Source organism: Alexandromys fortis, unplaced genomic scaffold (assembly GCF_014885135.2).
Source record: "Alexandromys fortis isolate MF-2015 unplaced genomic scaffold, M_Fortis_MF-2015_v1.1 scaffold_1, whole genome shotgun sequence".
In the NCBI taxonomy this organism is placed as follows: domain Eukaryota; kingdom Metazoa; phylum Chordata; class Mammalia; order Rodentia; family Cricetidae; genus Alexandromys; species Alexandromys fortis.
Genome location: NW_026067927.1, coordinates 665,376 through 688,921, shown reverse-complemented (window position 1 = coordinate 688,921; position 23,546 = coordinate 665,376). Strand labels below are relative to the sequence as shown.

Below are 23,546 nucleotides of genomic sequence, written 5' to 3'. Positions count from 1 at the left end.
CTGGCCTTGGTGAGCTCACAATAGATCAGCCCCACTGTCTCTGTGGGTGGGTGCACCCCTCGTGGTCCTGACTTCTTTGCTCATATTTTCCCTCCTTCTGCTCCTCCTTGGGACATTGAGAGCTCAGTCCGGTGCTCCAGTGTGGGTCTCTGTCTCTATCTCCATCCATGTCCAGATGAAGGTTCTATGGTGATATGCAAGATATTCATCAGTATGGCTATAGGATAGGGTCATTTCAGGTTTAAAAAACCCAGTATAAAGAAAACACAAATTGAAGGAATTCTGGAAATGGAAAATATGGGAAAACAATCAGGAACCACAAGTGCAAGCATAAACAGCAAAATACTAGAGATGGAAGAGAGAATCTCGAGCGCTGAAGATACAATAGAGGAAATAGACTCATCTGCCAAAGAAAACATAAAATCTAACAGAAGCTTAACACAAAATATCCAGGAAATATGGGACTTCATGAAAAAAACAAACCTAAGAATAATAGAGATAGAAGAAGTCCAACTGAAAAGCACAGAAAATATATTCAAAATCACATAAGAAAACTTTCCAAACCTAAAGAAAGTTATGAAGATGAAGATAGAAGAAGCTTACAGAACATCAAATAGACTGAACCAAAAAAAAAGTCCCCTTGCCACATAATAATCAAAACACTAAACATACAGAATAAAGAAAGAATATTAAGAGCTGCAAAGGAAAAAGGTTAATTAACATATAAAGGCTGACGTATCGAAATTACACCTGACTTCTCAGTGGAAACAATGAAAGCCAAAAGGTCCTGGTCAAGTGTTATGCAGACATTAAAAGACCACAGATGCCAGCCCAGACTACTATATCTAGCAAAACTTTCAATCACCATAGACAAACAAAACAAGATATTACATGTCAGAACCAGATTTAACCAATACTATCCACAAACCCAGCCCTACACAAAGTACTAGAAGGAAAACGCCAACCCAAGGAAGTGACTACATCCACAAAAACACCGACAGTAGATGATCTCACAGCAGCAAATCCCAAAGAAGGGGAAAACACACACAATAACATCACTAACCACAAAAACTAAAATACCAAGAACTAGCAATCACCAGTCATTAATATCCCTTTACATAAATGGACTCAACTCACCTATAAAAAGACACAGGGTAACAAATTGTATAAAAACCCAGTAAGATTTTCTAACTTTAATTTCAGATAGAGTGTTAGGTATCGCTTTTTTTAAAAATAAGAAAGAAAAAATAGGGGTTTTTATTACATTTATTTATTTTGTGTGTGCACACTCATGTATGTGTACAGGCATCCGTGTGGAAATCCAAGAACAACTTACAAGAGTCCCTAGGAATTGAGCTCAGGTCCCCAGGCAGCAGGGCAGCACACGCTTTCCCCACTGAGCCCTTTCACCAGCTCTAATCCTGTCTTCACAAGCTAGCCCTGCATGATGAAGGATCTAAGGAAATACATGGAACAGTAGACTTAGGTTGTGGTTTTAAAGGAAGATTTTAATTTTAATTTATATGTATGGATTTTTGCCTGAATATATGTCTGTACATCATATGTGTGCCTGGTGTCCTCAGAGGCCAGAAGAAGGTGATGGCGCCCCAGGAACTGGAGCCACAGGTGGTTGACAGCTCTAACAGTGCTGTCCCCTGAGGAGCAGCCAGTGCTCTTCATCACTGGTCCATTTCTCTAGCCCCAACTTGGTTTTTTTTTTCCCTTGTTTGTTTGTCTAAACATACTAAAAAATGTATATGAAAAATCTTAGATTTAAAAGATTAGTATAATTTATAATTGTATTAAAACTGGAATATGTAAAGCTATATTATATAAGAGGATCCTAATGTCAAGTAAAATTATATAGTATTCTTTTAACATGGCCTAAGAAAGATGAATATTTTTGAGAATTATATGTAAGCTAGGGGCATTATTAAAATCCTGGCTTTACATCATCTTTAGTAACAAGGCATTAACCATGTTCCCCAGAAAGAATTACTTTAGACTCGGCCTCCTTAGGAAACATGGCTGGCTCCTCGTGAAGGACAGGGCCAGAGTCTTAGACTTCATATCTGAGAGTGCTTTCTTAGTATTATTACCAGCATCTATATTTGATATTACATGGATAGAAAATGCACTGGGAGGGGGGCTAGGAACATGACTCAGTCAGTAACAGTGAACACCATGCAAGCTTGAGGATCAGTGGCTAGATCCCAAGTACCCACGTAAAAGCCAGACATGGCAGCCTTTGATCCTGGAACTGAGAAGGCAGAGACAGGGAATCCCTGGGACTTAGCAGCTAGTCACCAAGCCCAGGTTCAGTGAGAAACCGGTCTCAAAAATTAAGGTAGAATGCAGTTGAGTAAGATGCCAAACATAGGCCTCTCTGTTCTACACTTTCGCACACACACCAACCCCAATACACACACTTACTCGGGGCAGGTTCAGGCTTGGGACATGTCAGTGTCAGTTTTGCTAAGCCATTAGGCGAAGGTTATCAGGGACTACTTTTCCTATTACATTCTTCGAGGTACCGGACAATAAGACGGACTGTGTTACCTGTTCCTATTCCAGAGGGGTGTGGCCATCTTAGAGCTAGACTTTCAATGACTGAAGAGGGTCCTCTAACCCTAGGACACAGCAGAGAAGAAGGAGGCTGCAGGCAGGACCACATGCTTTCAAGAGAAGACAGTGTTTACCTGAAGTCTAAACCACGGCCTTCCACGGGGGCAGATGACCCACATAAGAAGAGCAGTCTCTTTTTACTATACCAGCTATTAGAAGTAGAAACGAAATTGTATGATGAGCAAAGGAAAATTTCTACAGACGCCAAAGAAATAAGCTAGTTAGTACTTTACCCCAATGATTTTATAAAACTAAAATCCACAATATCTGCTTAGAAGGAAAGTTATGTTTGTTGAATAGCACATTGTTTCTTGAATACAGTTTTTGAAACTAAAGAAATAAAGATCTTCAAGACATTCTAGCAATTATGTTTACTTATAGCTCAAAATTTTATGTGTAACAGCAATGTTTTGAGGCTAATGGAAAATTATTGAAAAACTTAGGGGAAAATGTAAAACTTGGTGTAATTTACTGTAGAGAGAAATAGCAAAATGGAAAACATATTTGAACTCCTCTTCCACTGGTACATTATTTCAGAGTGAAATCCTAGACGTCTGATCTGGATGTTGGACCCCTTGTTCTCAGGCATGAACCTAGCGTAGCTGTAATCTGTGGAGTGGCAGCAAGGAGCCTTTCATAGAGCAGACAGAAACTCTCCGTAGTATGTGTTTAATAGACCAGTTTGGTTTGGCATCAGCTTGACATAAACTTTTGGTTATCCAAAGCCCTTAATTGCTTTGAAGTAAAATCCCAGTGCTGCTCTTTTTTATTAAAGTCATGTTTTTTCCTGTTGTTGTGGTCTATTTTGGAAGACTGAGTTGTGATTTTTGCATATGTTCTACATAATGCCTCATTAGCAAAAAAATCTTGTATCATTTACAAGTAGCCTGAATGTCTGTTGTTTTGAACAAAAATCCATATTAAAATTTAAACAATATAAAACTGCACATTTTCTGCTTATTAAAAAGGCTGTCTTAGACTAAATGCAAAGCAGTAACCAGTGGGCACATGTATGTGAGCACTGAAATCAGAACAGTTTCACCTTTTATTTACTTTTTCAAGTCCAAAAATAGTTATACCCTTAGCAAATGTGTAACTAGTTTGTACTTTCTTTAAAGATAAATATTAGGGCACTATTTATTTTCTTAATTAAAAATCATGTAAGTGCCATTATGTCCCAAGGGAGGAAATGTGACCTCTATATGTTTCAGACTCTCTGACTTGCCGTGTTCCCTTTGGCAGACAGCAGACTGTCAAATTCTGAACTAAGAGGTTCTTTGCAGCCGTGCATTATAAGAAACAGCGTGGCCTTTGGGCCTTTCTCTTCCCTTTTGCAGGAACAGGATTACTTCCTAGCATTCTAAATTCTCCCCCAGCATTTACTTGGTAAAACAGTGAACTCATGAACGGCAGAGCAGTCGGTGAGCACTGCGTGCCTTCTGCCTTTAACTTATCTGAGTACGGTCCCAGAGCCTGTTCTGCAGCTTGCTACTACATAACCCCTTCTCATGCTGCCCCTCCTCTTTCCCTCTTCCCTCTCTCTCCCTTCCCTCTCCTTTGTCCCTAATTTCTGTTGCCTTCTTTACCCCTCCTTTCATCCCCTCCTTCTCTCCTCTTTCCCTCTCCTCCCTTCCCTCAGTTCCTCCCGTTCGCATTTGTGAGTTGCTTTTGTTACTTCACCCACTGTATACTTAGGAGACTTGAAAGCATCGGAACATCCTCCTATATAACAGATATTCAGAACCTTTAATGAATAACACAGTAGCATCAATCAATACTGAATCCAAATCCACATCCAGTTTTTTCCTGACTGCTCTAATATCCTTTATAGCTTTTTTTTTAAGTAGTACATTTTTTTTTTGTTTTTTTTTTTCATCTAGGATGCAACCGAAGATGGCGTCTTCATTGCCATGTCCTCTAAGTGTTCCTATTCTAGAGCTGTCCCTGCTCTTCTCCAGTTCAGTGACAGCTGTTTGCAGAATACCCTCAATTTGGATTTGCCTGATTGCCCAGTCCCCTAATTTAGAGGGCACATCTGGTTCTCTGATGGAAGGATGATGGGGGCCTGGGATATCCATGCAAACATTATTATGCGGGGAGACGATCTGTCATTTTTAAAATACCTTCAGGTTCCCCTGTTGTTTCGAATAACTTAGAATGTGTCCGGTGACAAATATTATACCCCAAACTGTATTATTTTGTCCCTGTGTTTTATATTATTAGTACTGTCTAAGATTTTCCTGGATAACAACTTAACACATTCTTCCAGTGCTTGTGGAAATACGACGGTGCAGGGGAGAAAGGTCTGGGAAGGGCTCTTTAAAAGGAGAAGGTCACTTGAAAGAATGACAAAAACTTAGCTCTTAAAACTAGAGTTGAGTGTTGACTCAATCTCTTTAGTACTTTGTCCAAATGTCTCATTTTCCTAATAAATGAATAAAGAAATGGGTAAGTGGCTCCCTACTCTGTAAAGAAATCATTTATTCCCAAATAGCTGGAAGATTTGCCTACCCAACACTCTTCCTAACTTTTCAATTTTTTCATTTTATTGTCATCAAAACCTCTATCATTCCATTTATTCTTTCTGATAATTGTGAGTCAACCTGTTTTTGCACTGGATTGGAGTAGTCTATAAAAGTGAGTTTAAAAAATACAAAATCTTCAGTTCTTGTTTGCAAGGTTAATACCCGGTAAAAGTACATTTTCCTCTGGGTTTTTGGAAATACTGGCTAAAAAGTCCCAGATTCCCATGGCTGTTACAATAAACTTTCTATTGAAATCTATTAAACTTGATACTGAACATGACCATCTCTAGAAGGTGAGCCAAGATTTAGGTTACTCTTGCCCCAAGCCAGTTCTGAGGACTACCCCTTCTCCTCACATCAGAGTACATGCATACGGGGAGTCTGTCGGATCTGTCCCTCCATTCCTCTGGATGGTGACAGTAAGAAAGTGCTGGAGTTGTGACTTGTTCTTTGTCCCAACACCAAGAGAAGTTACTATTCTGTATTAGCAGATTAAACTTACATAGTTTTGTGTTCCTTTATGCATTCTTAAATCAGGGAGTCATCTGTACCTAGGATCGCAAGTAGTAGATTTAAACAAAACCATTATCCTTTATGTCTACTCTTGACAATTTTAGGGAATGTCACTGCTCTCTTTACTAGAAGCTTTAAAACATCCATTGCAAGGAAGTCAGGACCACGAGGGGTTGGTCCACCCCCTGAGACAGTGTGCTTGAGCTAATGGGAGCTCACCAAATCAAGCTGGACTGGGACTGAATGAGCATGGGATCAAACTGGACCCTCTGAATGTGGTTGACAATTGGAGCAGACTGAGAAGCCAATGATCTACTGCTGTTTGGAAAGAATATCAAAATGTTTTTAACTCTGATTGCTTTGACTTTATCCCATGGACTCACGGTGATCCTTTCCATTCTGTCTCCTAAACATCTGACCTCACTGCTTCCCAGAGCCTCACAGTGCAGCTTCTGTGTGATGGCGTCGCTCCCCACCCTCTGCAGTGTGCTGCCCATAATCCTCGCTGGAGCAAGGAATGCAACACGGGCAGCTAAGGAGGGGAGGCCAGTGTCTAGGGAGTGCAACATATGAAACTTCAACTGTAGCAATGATTTCTGCCTCTTAAGCCTTCGCATTAGACTAAGCATTACATAGCTCCACTGAAAGTTCTCTTTCTCTAGTATAGCTGAGGTTTTAAGTTTCTGGATTTATTATGGCGCCCAGTAGCAAAGCTGGAGTCAAGTGTTTTCAAGGCTTCCATTCGAAATTTTTTTTTGCAGAGTTTATTGCTTGGCTGTTTCAAATTATACAAGAGAAAGTTGGCACACAGGTTGTTGAGCTGGGTTACTTTTTTCAACATAAAGTCTAATTTATTTCAGATTGTTTTTAATCTAGAGAGGAGCCAACAACTTTTCTCATAGTTTTAGAAGATCCAATCATAACTCAAAATCTTATCTATAAAAAGAGAAAGCAAAAGAAAATCACTGCATTCTCTGACTTAACTGTTTACAGTTTTTCAAAATCCTTGTTGAAATTTTGAGAAATGGATTTTTACAAGACGTTAATTAGAACTCTTAATATCTGTCTGCAGATTATTTTACTATGCATAATGCAGCCCGTACAAATGGTTGCCCAGCTGTCAGAGTCCGTCTGAATGTTGTATTGTGCATAGTTCATTCCGTGAGAACAGCACCATCCTGAAGACTTGGTAAAGTCTATGTAAAGGGCAGTGTACTGTGTAGAGGCCTCAGGGAACATTGCTGGTGCATTGCTCCTACATCTCTTCCTCAAAGGAAGCCAACCCTAGGCTTTGTTCACAGACATATGGGTCTAGGACTGGCTGCTTAGTGATGTCAGTTGTTCCCCCTCACTTCTAACATCCTTAGGGGCCTTTTGTGACATCTCTTTCCTGTCACTCCACTCTTACTCTTTCCCCAGAGTTTGTCTATGTAAAAATGTTGACTTGTTTATCAGGTCTAAGGTGGTTTGGTTGTACATCATGAACACCATGCCACAGATATCATGGTGATAATTTTAATGTGGGTGTACTTTATATCTCTGACCAGCACTTGTGACAAATTAATATCTTCAGATTATTGGCATCAGAAAATATGTAGTCATAGTAATCAGAATACCTACTACCTGCCAAGCCCTCGCGTGGGATTGAGGTTTTGCATAGTCTAGAATAGCTGTGCTCCGTGGTAAACTGACTTTGTACTTAACATGCCATGGTATTATTCTTGATATCAAATACAGTTGTGTTCATGTCCAGTGTTGGGCGTCATTGGTATAAAACACTCTGCTTCTTCCCAATATGTTGGAGTCCATACCCCCAAAGCGTTCAGGGCAATGCTCAGTAGAACTCTTTCAGCAGAATACTACAGTGTTTAAAGCACTTGCTCTCCTTTGCAATACAAAGAAAATTCAGCATCAAATTTTGTGAAGCTGTATGACTGAACTGACTGTTGAGATTTAGTTGTTTGTTATTAATATTAAACAACAGTTAATTTTAAAATATAATTGATTCTTCTTGGAAATTTTGTTTTAAAACCAAATTTGGATTTGATCCTTAGCACTTTCCCTACCCCAGTAAAAAGAGCATAAAACTGAGAAGGGGTCTAAAGAGATGGCTCAGCAGTTAAGAACACTGGCCGTTCTTCCAGAGGACCTGGTCTCCAGTCCCAGGACCTATACTGCAACTCATAACCATCTGTGACTTCAGTCCCAGGATGTGTGAAGCCTCCTGCCCTCTGAGGGCACCAGGCCCACACCTGGTGCACAGGCATACATAACAGCCAGATCCCCATAATACAAGATTGTTGTTTAAATTATTTTTAAGAAAGATTAAGACAATAGAAAATATAACAAAGAATTTGTATTTTTGAGTCCCTTTCTGTCCAGTATCAGTAGATGCTACACATTATTGAGTGGTTAAACCAAGTAATTCTGGGGGAAATAAGTAAATTGTATTTAGATTTCAAATGTTTTTTCATATTTTGAATGAAACCAATTTTGAATATTTTCTTTATTCTTTATTTAAAATATATTTTTCTTCATATTGCATTTTAGTGAAAAAATGTAACAACAAGGAAATAGCAATAAGCACACTGTTGAATCTGTGCTTAGAGCTGCTAGATAACTTGTTTGAGACACATAATTATTTTAACATTGTGTTAAGACTGTGCCCTGGGAAAGATCCAAGCTCTTGGACTTGTTTATCTTCTGTGTGAGGACAACTAACTGTGCAATGCCAAAATACAATGAACTTTCAAATATCAAAGAGGAAAACTGAGTATTTCAAGTCCTCAGCTGGCTTACAGATGTGTGAGCTTTGTAGTGCATTTGCTGGTTCCATTGGGCCTTGTGACAATGTTTCCAATATGTGGATGCTAGGTAAGCCTTAGAAGTCAAATTACTTAGTTTAAATGCTGAAATAATTTTCTGAATTTAAATTTTTTTACCTTTATATTTTTTAAAGTGAAGTCTTAAAATCAAGGCTTCACAATTAAAAAAAAAAAGTTTAAATGAGGCATTAAATTAGGGAACTTTTTTCTGTCGGGAAAGTAAATGCCTTTTGAGAACAGGTATTCATTTAGATCTGTGATTAACCTTTAACAAGATCTTCCTGTTAAATTCTACATTTGCTTTAATCTCAGTAGGAAAAATACAAACTAGTATTGCAGCATATAAGGTTTCTATATACCCTGTGGACATCAAATAATCTCTTACAGCTAAGGCACATCTGCAACGTATTTAAACGCCAGCTTCGGGCATTATTAGTAGAAAATGCTAAGTCACTTTTTTTTGGAAATATTTTTGAAAAGTTGAAACTCCAAGAGGAAACTCTAATAAATGACAATCTTGTGATACTGTGTGTGCGGAGGGAGTGGTGGGGAGATAAATGACGGTGCTGCCTCTTCTGCACACAAGGAACCTAGCGTGGAGTCCGTTTTGGAAGCATAGAGTTTGCTGGGAGACAATGCTGGCTGAAAATGGATGGTTTTATCCAGTTTTTCAGACCATCCTAAAATAGCTGTCATTCTATACTGTCAGCTTGATGAAGCTAACATTGCCATCAAGTTTGGAACTCCTTTCAGATTCAGAGGGTCTGTTTATACACCTTCCAGAATGGATATTGACTGGTTTTAATCATCTACCATAACTTATAATAATATAAAATTTTAGACGACTTATTTATACACAAGTAATTCAACCATAGGTATGTGTTTGTGTTATTGTTGTTGGTTTCCTTTTAACTTGTATTCGTTTTTTTCTTTTTCTTAAACAAACTTTGAAGGTCAAATATTCGAGACAATGTAGAGCTGATTAAACTCCATAAACAGCTAGTGGAGAAAAGCAATGCTCTTTCAGTCATAGAAGGAAAATTTATTCAGCTTCAAGAGGTACTGTGACTATTTATTTTATTCACAGATGAGAAGGATTCAAAAATAGTATTCAAATTGTACTTTTAATAATGGTCATAACGCTAAATCTTTATTTTAATATGTGCTTTATTAAATGTGTATAATTCTCTTTGTATATTGTTCTTAACAGTTACTCCCTAACTACTTAGGCTTTTTATAAATAGCTAAGTCATTTTGCCAAGTGCATCTGTCATAAATCCCCTCATGCCCTGAACATTCTTTTCATCTCCTTTTTCCTGAGCTCACATAATGGCCTGAAGTCCTGAAGATGTCTCAGCGCCTGCGTGCACATTCACTTTCACATGTGTGCAGCAAAGACCAGAGTAGCAAGCCGGTCAATAATTACATTCTGTCGAATCTTTCTTTGATGTGAACTTTTATTTTCTTTTTCTTTTTTTTTTTTCTTTTCTTTTTTTTTTTTTTTTTTTTTTTTTTTTTTTTTTTTTGTTTTTTTTTTTTTTTTTTTTTTTTTTTTTTTTTTTTTGTTTTTCGAGACAGGGTTTCTCTGTAGCTTTGGAGCCTCCTAAACTAACCAGACTGATCTCAAACTCCAAGAAACCCTCTGCCTCCCAAGTGCTGGAGTTAAAGGCGAGCCACCACCACCCGGCTTATTTTGTGTTTCTTGGTCACCACCATTACCAGAAAATATTTGAGTACCCATAATATCAGCTATCAGCATATTTATTTTAAACTTTGACCATTCAGTCTGATTTATTTAGGCTTCCCCAGCCTCGGGGTGGTTTTCAAGCAACTGTAGGTACACAGGGATATGCCCCCACAGAGCTACTGCTTATTGGCATTGCGTAATTAACAGAAGTCCTGCGATTAATGAACTCCAAAGCATTCCAGATGATCAGCATTTATATTAAGTCATGCTTTCTTTGAAGTACAGAGACAAGGAAAGCTGCCCATTGATGTAAAGTACAAGGTCATATCGTGGCTGCTTCACTGCTGAACTAAGTGGTTAAATACCTTTCAGACACGTTGAGTGACATCTTCCAGCCTACAGGAACCTCCTGCAGTGCCAAGTAGAACCACGTTCCATATAGAAGCACAGATTTGTAGGAGAAGAATCTGTTTGGGAATGGGAGTGGGAGTGTTAGACTGTCAGTGTATAGATAGGTCCCTCTGGACCAAAAGACATGTGGGACAAAGCAGCTTCAAAACTGCAGAATTAAGAGGGGAACTGAAAAATGGTTTTATGTTCCCCTACTTCTCTGACTATCTTGATTCCCATGTAACAGTGACCCCTGGTGTATTTGTTCATGTAACAAAATAACAAGTGCCTGCTACATTACAGGTACATCTTTTGGGAACTAGTGTAAGGAAAGGCTTGAGAGGTGGAGGCCAACAGCCTCAATGAAGTAGGGAGCTCAAAGGAAAGGATCTAAAGGCAGCCTGCTCCAATAACATAGCAACAGTGGAACTGATCTGAATCTTCCTAATATATCTTAAAGGCTAGATTTCTCGTAGGTGAGCTAAAAAGTCTTCACTAGGACTTACACAGGTGACTGTTTTAGGTTATGATCAAATGGTATCTACAAAATGCCTTTTTAATAATTAATAACCTGTTTTATTTAGTTTTAAAAGAATGTATTATTTAAGTATGTAAAATTGAATATAATCATGTTCATATATAAATTTTTTACAACTTAAAGATTTATAAATATGTTTGCAGAATTATAAAAATGTCCTTGTATTAAAATTAAAAGCTAACCATTCAAAATTGTTTACTTTGGTCTAATGGCAAATCATCCAGTTTCTGTGTCAGTGATGAGTGTTTTTTCGACCCATGCTGAAGCACTTTTAGACAGCATGTCAAACCACTATAACCCTAGTAAAAGGGGGAAAATTAATTGCTAAAACTAGTTTATATACTGGTCACTGTCACCAAGTCAAAGCCTGGGGACAGTAAAGGGGAGACAGTCTGTGTGAGCCTCTTCTTCCCTGTGTTACATCTCCAGTGTTTATGACCTGAGGAGTAAACTGTGCAATGTAAACGTCCAGGATAAAACCGTGCTAGACTCGCAATTAGTTATTCAGAGCAAATATTTAAAATGCTTGAGTGTTTTCTCTCTCTGTTTTGTAGAAGCAAAGAACGCTCAGGATCAGCCATGATGCCTTGATGGCAAACGGAGATGAGCTAAATATGCAGCTTAAGGACCAGCGCTTAAAGTGCTGCAGCCTGGAGAAGCAGCTGCAGTCGGCGAGGTTTGCAGAGAGAAGAGTGGAGGAGGTGAGCTCCAGGACAGTGGGGTCATTTTTGCATGAAAATTTCTCTGGAACTGTTTTGAAAAGTAAAAGAGAAACAGTTCAAAAAAATTTTTATGTCAAAGTCCTGAACTATATATTTGCTATTTTGAATGCAGAATAGAGTAGGTAGCACAGAATATGAATGGCGGGCTGAGCCTTCCAAACACCCGCAGATGTGCTGAGAGCCACTGTTTATCTAGGATTAACGAGCCTTGAGTGAAATGAAAAGTAAGGTGATATCGCATGGCCTAAGGAACGGAGCTTTCCTAAATACGACTTCTTAGTCCGTGAGACACAAGAATGGAATCAGAGGAATGACGTCCTCCTGAAGGGTGTTAGGCTCTACTGTGTCAGCAGTTCTGTAAAATACCTTCTTTCTGGGCGGTTGTTTGAAAACTTACCCTTCTATCACTGTTGCCACGTATGTCTCCCAACCAGCACAGTGTTTTTCTGTGTCTACTGGACGTATTCCTCAGGAGAGCAGAAATGGAGTAGGTGTTTACATTCTGCTCTGCACCAGGAGAATCTCCTCCTGTCTCTCACTGGCATCAAAAGAGAATGTCGAAAGTAGAGATGACTTTTAAGTTCTCTACTCAATAGCAAAAAAAGAAAAAAAGAGCACCTACAGAGCATATTTACTAATAAAACCCTAAGTACTACAGGATAGCAATCCACATTTTAGTCATAATGATCTAATAACTATGATACCTGATAGTTATATTTATTTCTGAAAATATTATTCATTAGGATAAAATAAGAAATATGCATTATTCTTATGACGTGCTACCATTTATAAATTCCAGGTAACAAGAGAAATTGTGTCTTTAAATAGTGATTAACAAACTTATTTGAATCATGAACTCAAAGAACAGTTAGTACTCATTTTTTACGGACCAATTAGAAATTAATACAAAATGAATATAGTGATGGAATTCATCGTGGGAGAAAGAAAAACTATTATGTTTCCAGGACCTTAAGAGAAAGCTCTTAACACATTTTTTATTGAGTTCTGACTCGTGTTGCCATAAAGTAGTGTATCCGTTTCTATTAAATTAAAACAGGAATATTAATTTCATGTTTATTTAACAACATGGAAGAAATCAACACTGAATTGAATGCAGGCACTGTATATGGTCTAGTCAGCAGCAGCATAGGAATCCAGACTGAACGAGTGGCTGTCCCCTCCTGGTCCTTATAGTGTGGTTTGATATGATAATCACTTATTGTATGACTTTGTTTTCAGAGACTAGTGTGTTGACTCTGAACCATGGAAACTCTTTGTAATTTTATTTTCATTTTAGCTGCAGGATAGAATTAATGATTTAGAAAAGGAGCGAGAACTTTTAAAGGAAAACTATGATAAACTTTATAACAGGTAAATCACAATTCTATGTGTTTCATTCTTTTTGAGCTCTCTTTAATAAAAGCATTTGTTGTCACAATATCTAATATTGATTTAAAAGCTAGCAACAGGCCATGGAAAGACATGTACTTACTTTGCAAAAGAAAAGTAAGCTTTTTAAATGCACTGGTAGCTGGTTCTTAACTGAGCTGTAGTATATCATCATGTGGAGAATCAGGCTGTTTTGCTGCTAGTAACAAGCACTGTCACTTGTTGAACAGAACCTACAGGCCAGTAGATGCCGTGCGGGATGGCTGCATCCATCCCTATCAATTCCTTGGAACACTGTAGAGTGTAGAATTCTACATGCTCAGACAAGGGGTGGAACAAGGCTGGAGTACCTTCGACAGATACCAGATGCTCTTGAAGAGTGTTAGTTAGAGTCAGGAGGCCTGAGAGGTTCCTGGAGCTTGCTTAAGTCTCTACTGGGTTCCCAGCGTCTTAGCAGAGTGAACGTGGTTGGGGAAGGGTTCTCCAGCAATATCTATGTTCCTTATAAAGAGAAACTCAGGCACCTCGGCCTCAGCTCAGGATGAATTTTGAAGAGCTACTTCACTTTCATTTCTTAATGTTTCATAATTACAGTCTTTTAGAAAATAACCCCCTCTGCTAATATTTAAAACACAATTCTACCCCATGGCTAAGTCTTATTAAATGATTCTGACTGTCTATCTTATATATGTCTGTGGAATTGTTACTGTCTTTTCAGTATGTGGGATGACGTGGAAGCTGAGTTAGCTGTTTGAATATGCTTTATCTGATATCCAACTTCTGCTTCATGTTGGTAATATACTGAAACCTAACAAAATAGTATCTGTGCTTTAAATATATCTTTTTTACCCTTTTGACTGAATGTTTTGCAGATTAATATACATTTTAAATTTTGAATTTTTAGTTCTGCAGAGTGTGTGGGGAATTTTATTTTGGTTTCCTTGTAAACATGACTGAAGTCTATATTAGTTATTATTGTAATGCTTTTTACCTTTTTTTCCCTCTCAGGTAGGGGTTAGCAACAGTAGGCTACCAGTTAAATATTCAGGGCCCTCTAGCAGGAGTAGCCTAGCTAAACATCTTTATGTGGAATTGCATAAAACTTCCTTCTAGACCATTTTGTTCCAGTCCCTTTCTAATTAGCTTGGCCTAAAAAAAATCTATTAAACCTCCTGGCTTATAGCTCCATCTCTAAAATATTGTGTGGATATTTACATTGATGTATCTATATGCCTTATGATCATATGTTTGAAATTTCAGATGTTGTACATATAGTACATTGCCCTTTTGTGAAAAGCGATGGTATCCTTGTCTTTTAAAAAGGAGGTAACCGAGAAGCCAGATAAACAAACTTGTGCAGAGTCACACGGCACTGCTGGGAGTTAGTGTGGAACTGAACCTAATTCTTTCTGCTCTAAAATTTGATTTATTTTTCCCCAGTGCACCACTGTCCCTGATTTTAATTGCATTTGAAAAGAATGTGTGTGAAAAGGAAGCATCCATGAAATAATGGACCTGTCATACATGCAGAGATTTTGATTGATATATACTTATCTTGAACATCTTGTAACTCTAAATAATTTAACGTGGTCTAAAAAAATTACAAAAAGTACCATTTGGCCATTACTTCTAAATTTCTACTTCTCTCCAACTTGAGAATTTACTAGACACACTTTCCTGGAATAAAAACATCAGACTTATCTGGGAATAAAACATAAATGGAATTTTGACAAGGTATATTTTTCTCATATTTACTTCATCACCATAAAACATTATCTTTCCATATTAGAAGATAATCTAAGAGTGTAAATCTGGTTTTGCAGGTTTTTGCTTTTTTTTTAATATTTTGGGCTAGCACTACATTTTTTTCCTCGTCACACGGAAAACAGTCTTCACTGTCCACTTACATGTAAATATTACATGAGGTGTGGAAGCAAATGGCTTAGTGAGCATCACAACGAAGTGCAAAAAAAATCAACGACTCCTAAGCCAAATTCCAACATGTACATATAATCATAAGTAGAATGTCAAAATTTTCTGATGGAATTTGTTATTATGTGTTCAGAAGCATAAAGAAACTGTGGACATGGCCATCATCCGTAGATTCTTGCAGCTTCTTTCTCTCATTACACTCTTATTCATCACTGCTGAAGTTAATGTTAATCAGAAACTACGCATGCTACTTGTTTGCTTAGTCATAATGATCACATGCTTTAAAAAGGAGAGCATGTGTTTGTTATTCCAAGTTGGCTGGTTTTCACGAGAAAAAAAAGATGATTTGCAGATTGCGTTCTCATCTTCCCCTTTTAAAATGAAATTTTGGAAGTGTTTATTACTTGACATGTGACATATTAGAGAATCATGTGGTAAGATAAAACCCTCGTGTTAGTACTTGGTATGAGACTTCTTTAATATGCTAAACATTTTTGATACAATGCCAAGAAATAAGAACTTTAAGAAATTTTCAGTTTTAAGATTCAGAATAACTTTGTGCAATTAAATCTTCCTGTTCAGTAAAAGAGAAACTTCATGCAGTAATATGGTAAGGCTGCGTTCCAATCCTGAATTTAGTGTAGTTTGGGTGCCAGGAACTAGTGGGTGTAGTAGGCCTTAAGCAACAATGTGCACATATAACCTGGGGAGGTTATTGGAATCCGGGTTCCACCACACTTCCTGAGCCTCTTATGCTGAGCACATGCACGCGCGCGCACACACACACACACACACACACACTCATTTCTGTGCCCAAAGCGCTACTACCTCTATCCACTGCCAAGTTTTCATCTTCAGGTTGGGTCCAAGACTCCTGTTGAAAGTGAGTTTAAGCTATTAATTTTTTGAGAGATGTTTATCTAATGGCTGTTTGTTTAAAAAAAATAGTTCATTTAGAGTTTGAGTGTTGTAGTGACCTTTCAAGAACCAAACAGATCAGGTTTTTATACTGTGAAACTGCTCAGATATGAAAGAGCATGGCTGCCCCTCCCAAAGACTCTGTTCTTTTCTACATGAGCTCTGACTGTATGCAGTACCTATGGGTTTCTTCATGGGAGAGGGGCTTATGCGCCCTCATTTCTCACATAAGGAACATGTTCTGGAACATTGGAGCAATGAAGTTTTCTGTGAGATAAAATATCTGCGAGTAGAGGGGAATTTTTAACTTTTATTTTGATCATATCATGTTTTAATCAAGGGTTGTTATTAACAGTATAATTGAGACCCAAGGCAGCCTGTAGGCATGCTAGTGACCACAGGCACCAACAACCAACATCTCTCCTGCAGGCTGTCACAGGCCACACCAGTGCAATGGGCAGAGACAGTCATCTTCCCTTCACTGCCACTGTTGGTATATACAAAAACATTTTCATGAATAAAAAGTTCTTAAACACTCTTCTCATATGCAGATTTAATCATGTATATGGCCCTTGCAAAGAAAATGGAGCCAGATGTGGTTCACCATTTATAGCTACACAGATGGCTCCAAGCATAAAGGAATATAGTAAATTCAAAAGGAATTCCTCATGAAACTCCAGTGGAATGCAGTCCTAAATTTAGAGGGAAGATAGCAGTGGGCTAAATTCAGATTGACTTATGCTGATTTACACTAGTATTTTGTGGGTTTGGAGAAACCAGGCTGCTAAATTGTTCTTAATTTAAACACACACAGCTTCTGATGTTCCTGCCAGATTAACTGCTGGTGATCTGCTGTGTGCACACTGTTGGAATACTACTGTTTCTAATTGCTGGCATCTCAGGGAATGGATGCTGTGCCTATTTCATCATGATAAGTTTTTTTCTGGGTGGTGCATGTTTTTAATGATAGAAGGCACACATACATACATGTACTATTCATGCATATGTATTAATTTGGCTAGACACAGAAATTATATACATTCATTTTAAGTGGATTTGTAAAGGAATATTTTTTAGTATTTAAGGTATATATGCTTTATTTAGATTCCATTTAAGTCTAGGTAATTCTACCTTTGACAAAAATTAGCTTAAGATATTAGCATATCAGTTTCTATGTTTTTTTTTAAGGATCCGTATGTGAAATGAGAACACTGATAGAGAATAGAGGAAAACAGATGTCATCTGTAGAGTGATGTCTAGAATTCCTTTTGTTTTTAAGGTGATATTATTTTAAATGCAATAAAAATATTCAAAATGTGAAATGAATACACAGTTTGTTTTTTAAACTATGTCTTCTACAGAAAGTATCTCTTGGAATAAAAGCTCAGGAGCAGCATCAGGGTCAATTTTCAACAGTACATTTCTTTTCCATTTACTTTGCCATTGGTATAAAAGCAGATTTTATAGATTTTTGTTTCATTTACTGAATTTAAAATAAGTAGAGGGGTCAAAGCTGTGGGTGATTACTCAGTCAAGTCAGGCTACTAAGATAATGGTTTTCTGCTGAAATGCAGATCAAGATCAGTTTTCCAAAGTCTGGCTCTCACCTGGAAAGCTGCAGGAACGTGGATTGCCAGGCTTTTCCTTTGCAATGTCCCTGAGTGTCAGCGAGGCAAGCGGCTGTAGCACCGGTGTGGACCGCGCTCAGGCCCCCTGGATGAGGAAATAGTTGATTTCTCCCTCTGTGTAGCGTCTAGTTACTCCTATCCTGTCCTTTCTTCTAGTGTGCTATGCCTTGATCACTAGCAGATTTAAACCCGAACTGAAACTGCTTTGGGCTGCGGGCTTGCAGATGTAGCTCAGTAGGTAGAGGGTTTGCACAAAGCCCTGGGTTCTATCCCCAGCGTCACACAAACCAGATGTGGGGGTGCACACCTGCAGTCTCAGCCCTGGAGAGGTAGAAGCCAGAAGGCCAGAAGTTCAAGGTCATTTTCAGGGACTTGGGAAGTTCAAGGCCAGCCTGTGCCAGAGACCCGGTCTCCAAAAAAACAAAAAATGTGCTACATTTTTAATAAGGAATCAATTACAATCCTGTCTTCATGATCTTAGTAGATTAGAGGCACTCACTTTATAATAATCTGTGTTAAAAGTAACATTATTTGTTCTTAGCCTATTGCTTTTGTCTTTTGTGTTAAACGGCCTTTGTACCACTTCTTAGTATCAGAATTACCACCTTGTGGTTCAGTATACCATCATTTATGTCTGTGTTATCACAGACTCCCAATTTCCTCAGAATTAAAGAGGAGGTGGAAAACGCTTTTCCTCAGTATTGGGTGAGTGGGCTTTGTAAGTGGGAGAGGACAGTCTCGCCTGTCAGTTGCTGAGGTTTGGAACCGTGGATTCTTCTGGAGTATGTACAGTATCTGAATTCCTTTACTAGTCCACAAAAGCTGCATGTTGCCAACTTTTCTGACTTTGGAGCTCTAAATTAAGGCCAGTTCCTTTGCTCATCCCACAAACTCTTTCATGTTCCCTAACCGCAGCCTGAGCAAGGCGCCTTGGTTTCAACAGCAGCAGAGCAGCATTGTTTACTTAATTCCTAAGACATGATGACAGTGGTCTCCGTGCCACTAAAAGCTTTCTCTTTATTATTTTCGGGTGAAGCTGATTTGCCAGCTCTCCCTGCATGTCACGTGTGTTTTGCAGTGCCTTCAGTGCTGCCCAGGAAGAACAGTGGAAGTTAAAGGAGCAGCAGATGAAAGTGCAGATTGCTCAGCTCGAAACTGCCCTAAAATCTGATCTAACAGACAAAACTGAAGTCCTTGACAAATTAAAGACTGAAAGAGGTACAGAGAAATAACCACCTGTTTACTTCTGCAGACATCTGATGCTTATACCTACTGTTTGCCAATCATCCTGCTGTCCTCTGGGAACGCAGCTTGTGTGTGTGTGTGTGTGTAATACAGCCAAACATATACATGCCAAAAGAACTTTTTTCTCATAGTCGCTTTAACCGAGATTGTCTTCATTAATTTAATATCCTTAAATTCTGAACTTCTCTTTGACAGAAAACAAGTATTTATTAAGCACCAGTATATGCTCAGTATTGTTGTAAGTTTTGAGGATACAGCAACTAAGACAAAGACTTGCCCACATAAGACATGGAGGCCAACAGTAGCTAGAGACGACTGTAATGGCTCAGGTAGTGGCAGTTACAGTGGGGAAAACCCAAAGTAGGGACAAATAAGAGAAATAGTTTCTGGCTGGTTTTGATAGATCAAACTGAACAATCTGATAGTGAGATGTTAAATCTATTCTCTTAACCAAAACACTTTGTCAGAATGTCCCTGTTAAAATAATAATCATTAAGCAGAATCATTAGGTCTTGTCTCCTAGAAATAAAATGTAATTAAAGATGTCTGGACTGTTGTACTGCACACAGACACATGCATTCCCAGTGCAAATAGTTAGAAAGCAGGGGTGGCAGATTTTTTTTTTTTACTCAAGCGTGGTACCTGTGTCTGAACCCATGAAATACACCTAGGAATGTAGTAATAAGCTTGGTCCTTTGGAACATTTGCAATTCAGTTACATGAGAATTTTAAAAGTTTAATATAGCCAGACATGGTGGCACATACCTGTAATCATTGCACTCAGGAGACCAAGACAGAAGAATTGTAAATTCCAGATCCCTTGGGCTACATAGTAAGACCCTGTGTTAACAACAACAAAAAGGCAAATATAGACTCAGTAAGAAAAAATGTATTTTTGGTTGTACTATTACCACAGGGTCACATTTTATTGACTAAATGGAAGAGAATTTTTCATGTTTAATGTTCCTAAAATTAGAGTGCATCCATAAGCAGAAACACCTTAAAACTGGCTAGACATGTTTTTTACATTTCAACAAGCCTGAAACAGGAACACATACTCGATGGAGTCTTTATTCCAGTGAAGCTCAGTAGTCAATATTTTCTACCACGTGCTCAAATTGACTGATATGTTAATTATGAGTATTTCTGGAGGACTGTTAATGGGACGACATGGTGACATGACTTCTTAGCGGTTTTCTTATCTTAAAGTCACTATTGAGTCTTACTGGAGTGCTGTGTCTTAATAGTTGCTCAGTAAGTACATGAAGTAGAGGTGCCCTATCGCCCCGTTCCATTTTCCAAAATAAATAAACTGCACATTCTTAAATGACAAGGAAATAAGGAGCAGCAAGATAGCCCAGCAGGTAAAAGCATCCTGCCACCAAGCCTTACAAACTGAGTTTGATCCCCCAAGTCACACATGGTAGGAGAGAGCTGCCTTCTGCATCTTGTCCTCTGACCTCACGCACACCATGGCCCCCGCATTTCCCCCACACATACACAATAAATAAATACATAATTAATTTTACAGAGAAAGGGAAATGAAATAAACCTATTTTATTTCTATTTTTTCTGCATTTTCTTAAAGATATCAAGAATTCCAACATTTTGTCTTCCACACATCTGAATTGATTCTCAAAGGGTAGAATCTTAATTTCTTTTTAAACTATTGTTTTTAATTTATTTGGAGAACTCTTATTATTAAGTATTGTAGTTGCTCAGATACTCTAATTTGCCTAGTCCACCCCCATCTTCTTTGCTGGTTCTTCCCTTTAAGGATTTTCTGAATTTTGAAAGTAATGCATGAACACATGAAAGAGGCCTAGGCCCTGTTGCAGCCCTCAAGTCAATCTTACTGATACTTACGGTTCTTGTGTTGGTGTATATGTGGATTTAGTTTTATAATATGCCCTTTTAGTCACTGAATTTTGAGTCAATATTCTGGTAGAAATTTAAACCCATGTCACCATCGTTGACAGTGCCTGTTACAGTTTCTCAGTGTAAGATATCCTGAAGATGACTCTGCAGTTGCTTATGATACATATTCAGGAAGTAATTTTTAACATCATAGGCCAAATCTTCCAACCTGAAAACCCTCCTTAACACATTAATATAATTATTTTCTAAGTAAAAGTTGCTGGATCTGTGATTTTCCAGTTATTTTCTTTGAAGGGTTTAAATTTACAAATCTAAGAATTTAAGTCTTTATAAAAATATTCAAATGAATCAAAGAAAATAAGTTAAAATATGAAGAAAAATATTCTAGATTTTAATTATTTGGGGGAAATAAACAAAAAATTTGTAATTATCTATTTAAGAAAGTCTTTGAATATGATGAAAGTTCCTTTCGTGGTTTTGAGATTTTGAGATGGTTTAATTTAACTGTGAACTCTGCTCACACATTTGCCTTCTCTTGTATCAAGTGTCCCTTGCCGAAGATGCTTCCCTGGCTTCTTGTAGTCATTCATCTAACCGGCAAGTTATTTTTAGAGAATATTCACCTCTTTATTCAAGGTACAAATTAGTTTCAGATTGTGTGAATATGTGGGGAAGGATATGTAAATGCAGTTTGCATTTGGTTAATGCTTAAATTAACTGCATGTGTTTAAGGGCTTGCTTTTGAACGTTCCTTTCTATCTTTAGCTGAAATGCATAATTCAGCATAATGCATATGGTTATATTGATCACAGCTGAAGATATTAGCACAAAGGAGCTCTGAAAATTGTTTAGTTGAATTGTTCTCTGCACTGTTATTAATGGCGTGCTGGAAGAATGTAAGTTTAAAGAGTGAAATGGTATCTCATTTGAATAAAATGCTGTTTAACTTAACCTGCTTTTTGTCAAGTCAGAAGGTAAGGCGGTTGTTTTTCATCTCTTGCAGAGTGTTTTGATTTTTCATATTATAATTCAGCAAGCCTGCTTCCTCTTTGAACTGTAGCCATTTTCGTACTTCTTAAAGACCCAAAACATATTCTAAATAAGCAGCTTGATAAAGAAAGACTCTAGTGTATAATTCTACATAAATTCTGTAAAGAGGTCAGCAGTGCTCAATGATGTTTCTTCATTAAGTTATTCTCGCACAAATGGCATTCTATTTTTAAAATATCAGTGAATGGGGACATAGCTGTCAAAACAAAAAAAGAGTAAAAGGATGGAAATGCTCGTATAATTTTATTTGTATCTCCTGATATATTCATAGCTGTACAGAATTGAAAGGATTAAAAAAAAAACTAGAGCATAGGAAAGATCACAGTGTACACTGTGTCCATGCTAAGAAGGAGCAGTGTGCCAGTGGACAGCGGTTCCCAACCTTCCTAATGCTGCGACCCTCTAATACAGTTCCTAATGTTGTTGTGAACCATAAAATTCTTTTCGTTGCTACTTTGTAACTGTTTTTGTTGGTACTTCATAACTATAATTTTGCTACTGTCATGAGTCATAATATAAATATCTCTGTTTTCCAATGGTCTTAGTTGACCCCTGTGAAGTTCGACCCCCAAGTTGAGAGCTGCTGCCTTTGTGCCTTAATTACATCTTACAGTTCCTGCTTGTGCAGACCACAGAGTGAATTCATCAGCACCTAGGGTTCCCCTCTCTCTCTTAGTTACCGTTTTTGTTGTTATTTTTCTTAGTCTGTCATTATACCATTCGCTGTTATTTTGTTATTCTCTGTCATAGTCCCTCTGGCTTCTAGTTGTTTTAACTGGATCAGTACAAGGACTACCACATTACCATTGTATCCCCCCACAAAAGTTTATTTTGTAAGAATTCATAATGATAATTAATGCTAATTTTTAGTTGAGAGACAAGTGCTTGGCTTATACCTTCAAACTTTTGAGATGTTTTTCACACTTTGAAATTCCTTTAGTTTACTGAATTTAAGCAATTTATACCATATAATAATATACAATAACCTTTAACTTTATATCCATATAATATAAGTGTTTATGTATTTAATAAAGTACCTCTGTATCTTTATATACCTGAGGATTTCCAGGAACTATATGATATTAAAGTCTTACCAAATTTAGTCCATTTCCTCTTAACTGTGTAATTTAACATTTTTACTGTGTGAAGTATTTATAGCTTAGGGAAACAAAGCCTTCAAAAAAGGCAGAGACATATTTCTATATAACATCCAGTCAAACTGCAGATGCATTCATGGGAAGAATTCTTGGCAAATGTGTTACTTAATTTTTTATTAACAAAAGGAAAGAAAATGTACAACTTGAATTGAATTTATTTGAATAAACAAAAATTGAGATAAAAAAGAAATTGAGAGAAACACTCTGGATGGCATGGTCTAGAAGTAGTCCACCAGGAGTCAGCAAAGCAGAGTAACTGCCCACCACAGTGAAGACGTGGGAGTACACTTAGGAACACAGTGCTAAAGAATGTAGTGCACGTGCCTGTGGCCATCAGTGGCTTTTCTGTTTAACGTGTCTACGTGTTTTTGCCTGCATGAGTTTCTGGATACCGTGTGCATGCAGTGCCTGCAGAGGCCAGAAGAGGGTACCAGATTCCCTTGAAATGGAGTTACAAGTGGTTATAAGGTGCCATGGGGGTGGCTGGAAATTGAACCCAGATCCTCTGGAAAAACCGCCACAGC

The 23,546-nt window shown here is 37.8% G+C and overlaps 1 protein-coding gene across 2 annotated transcripts in view; it reads left to right on the top strand.

Moving 5' to 3' along the window:
• Window positions 1-23,546, top strand: part of Rpgrip1l (RPGRIP1 like) — a 94,659-nt gene that overhangs the window by 15,330 nt on the left and 55,783 nt on the right. For both annotated transcript variants that reach the window (XM_050143934.1, XM_050143935.1), the window contains exons 7-10: window positions 9,442-9,547; window positions 11,658-11,804; window positions 13,123-13,196; window positions 18,771-18,910. In XM_050143934.1, the coding sequence (XP_049999891.1) occupies window positions 9,442-9,547; window positions 11,658-11,804; window positions 13,123-13,196; window positions 18,771-18,910 (467 nt within the window). The remainder of the gene's footprint in view (window positions 1-9,441; window positions 9,548-11,657; window positions 11,805-13,122; window positions 13,197-18,770; window positions 18,911-23,546) is intronic.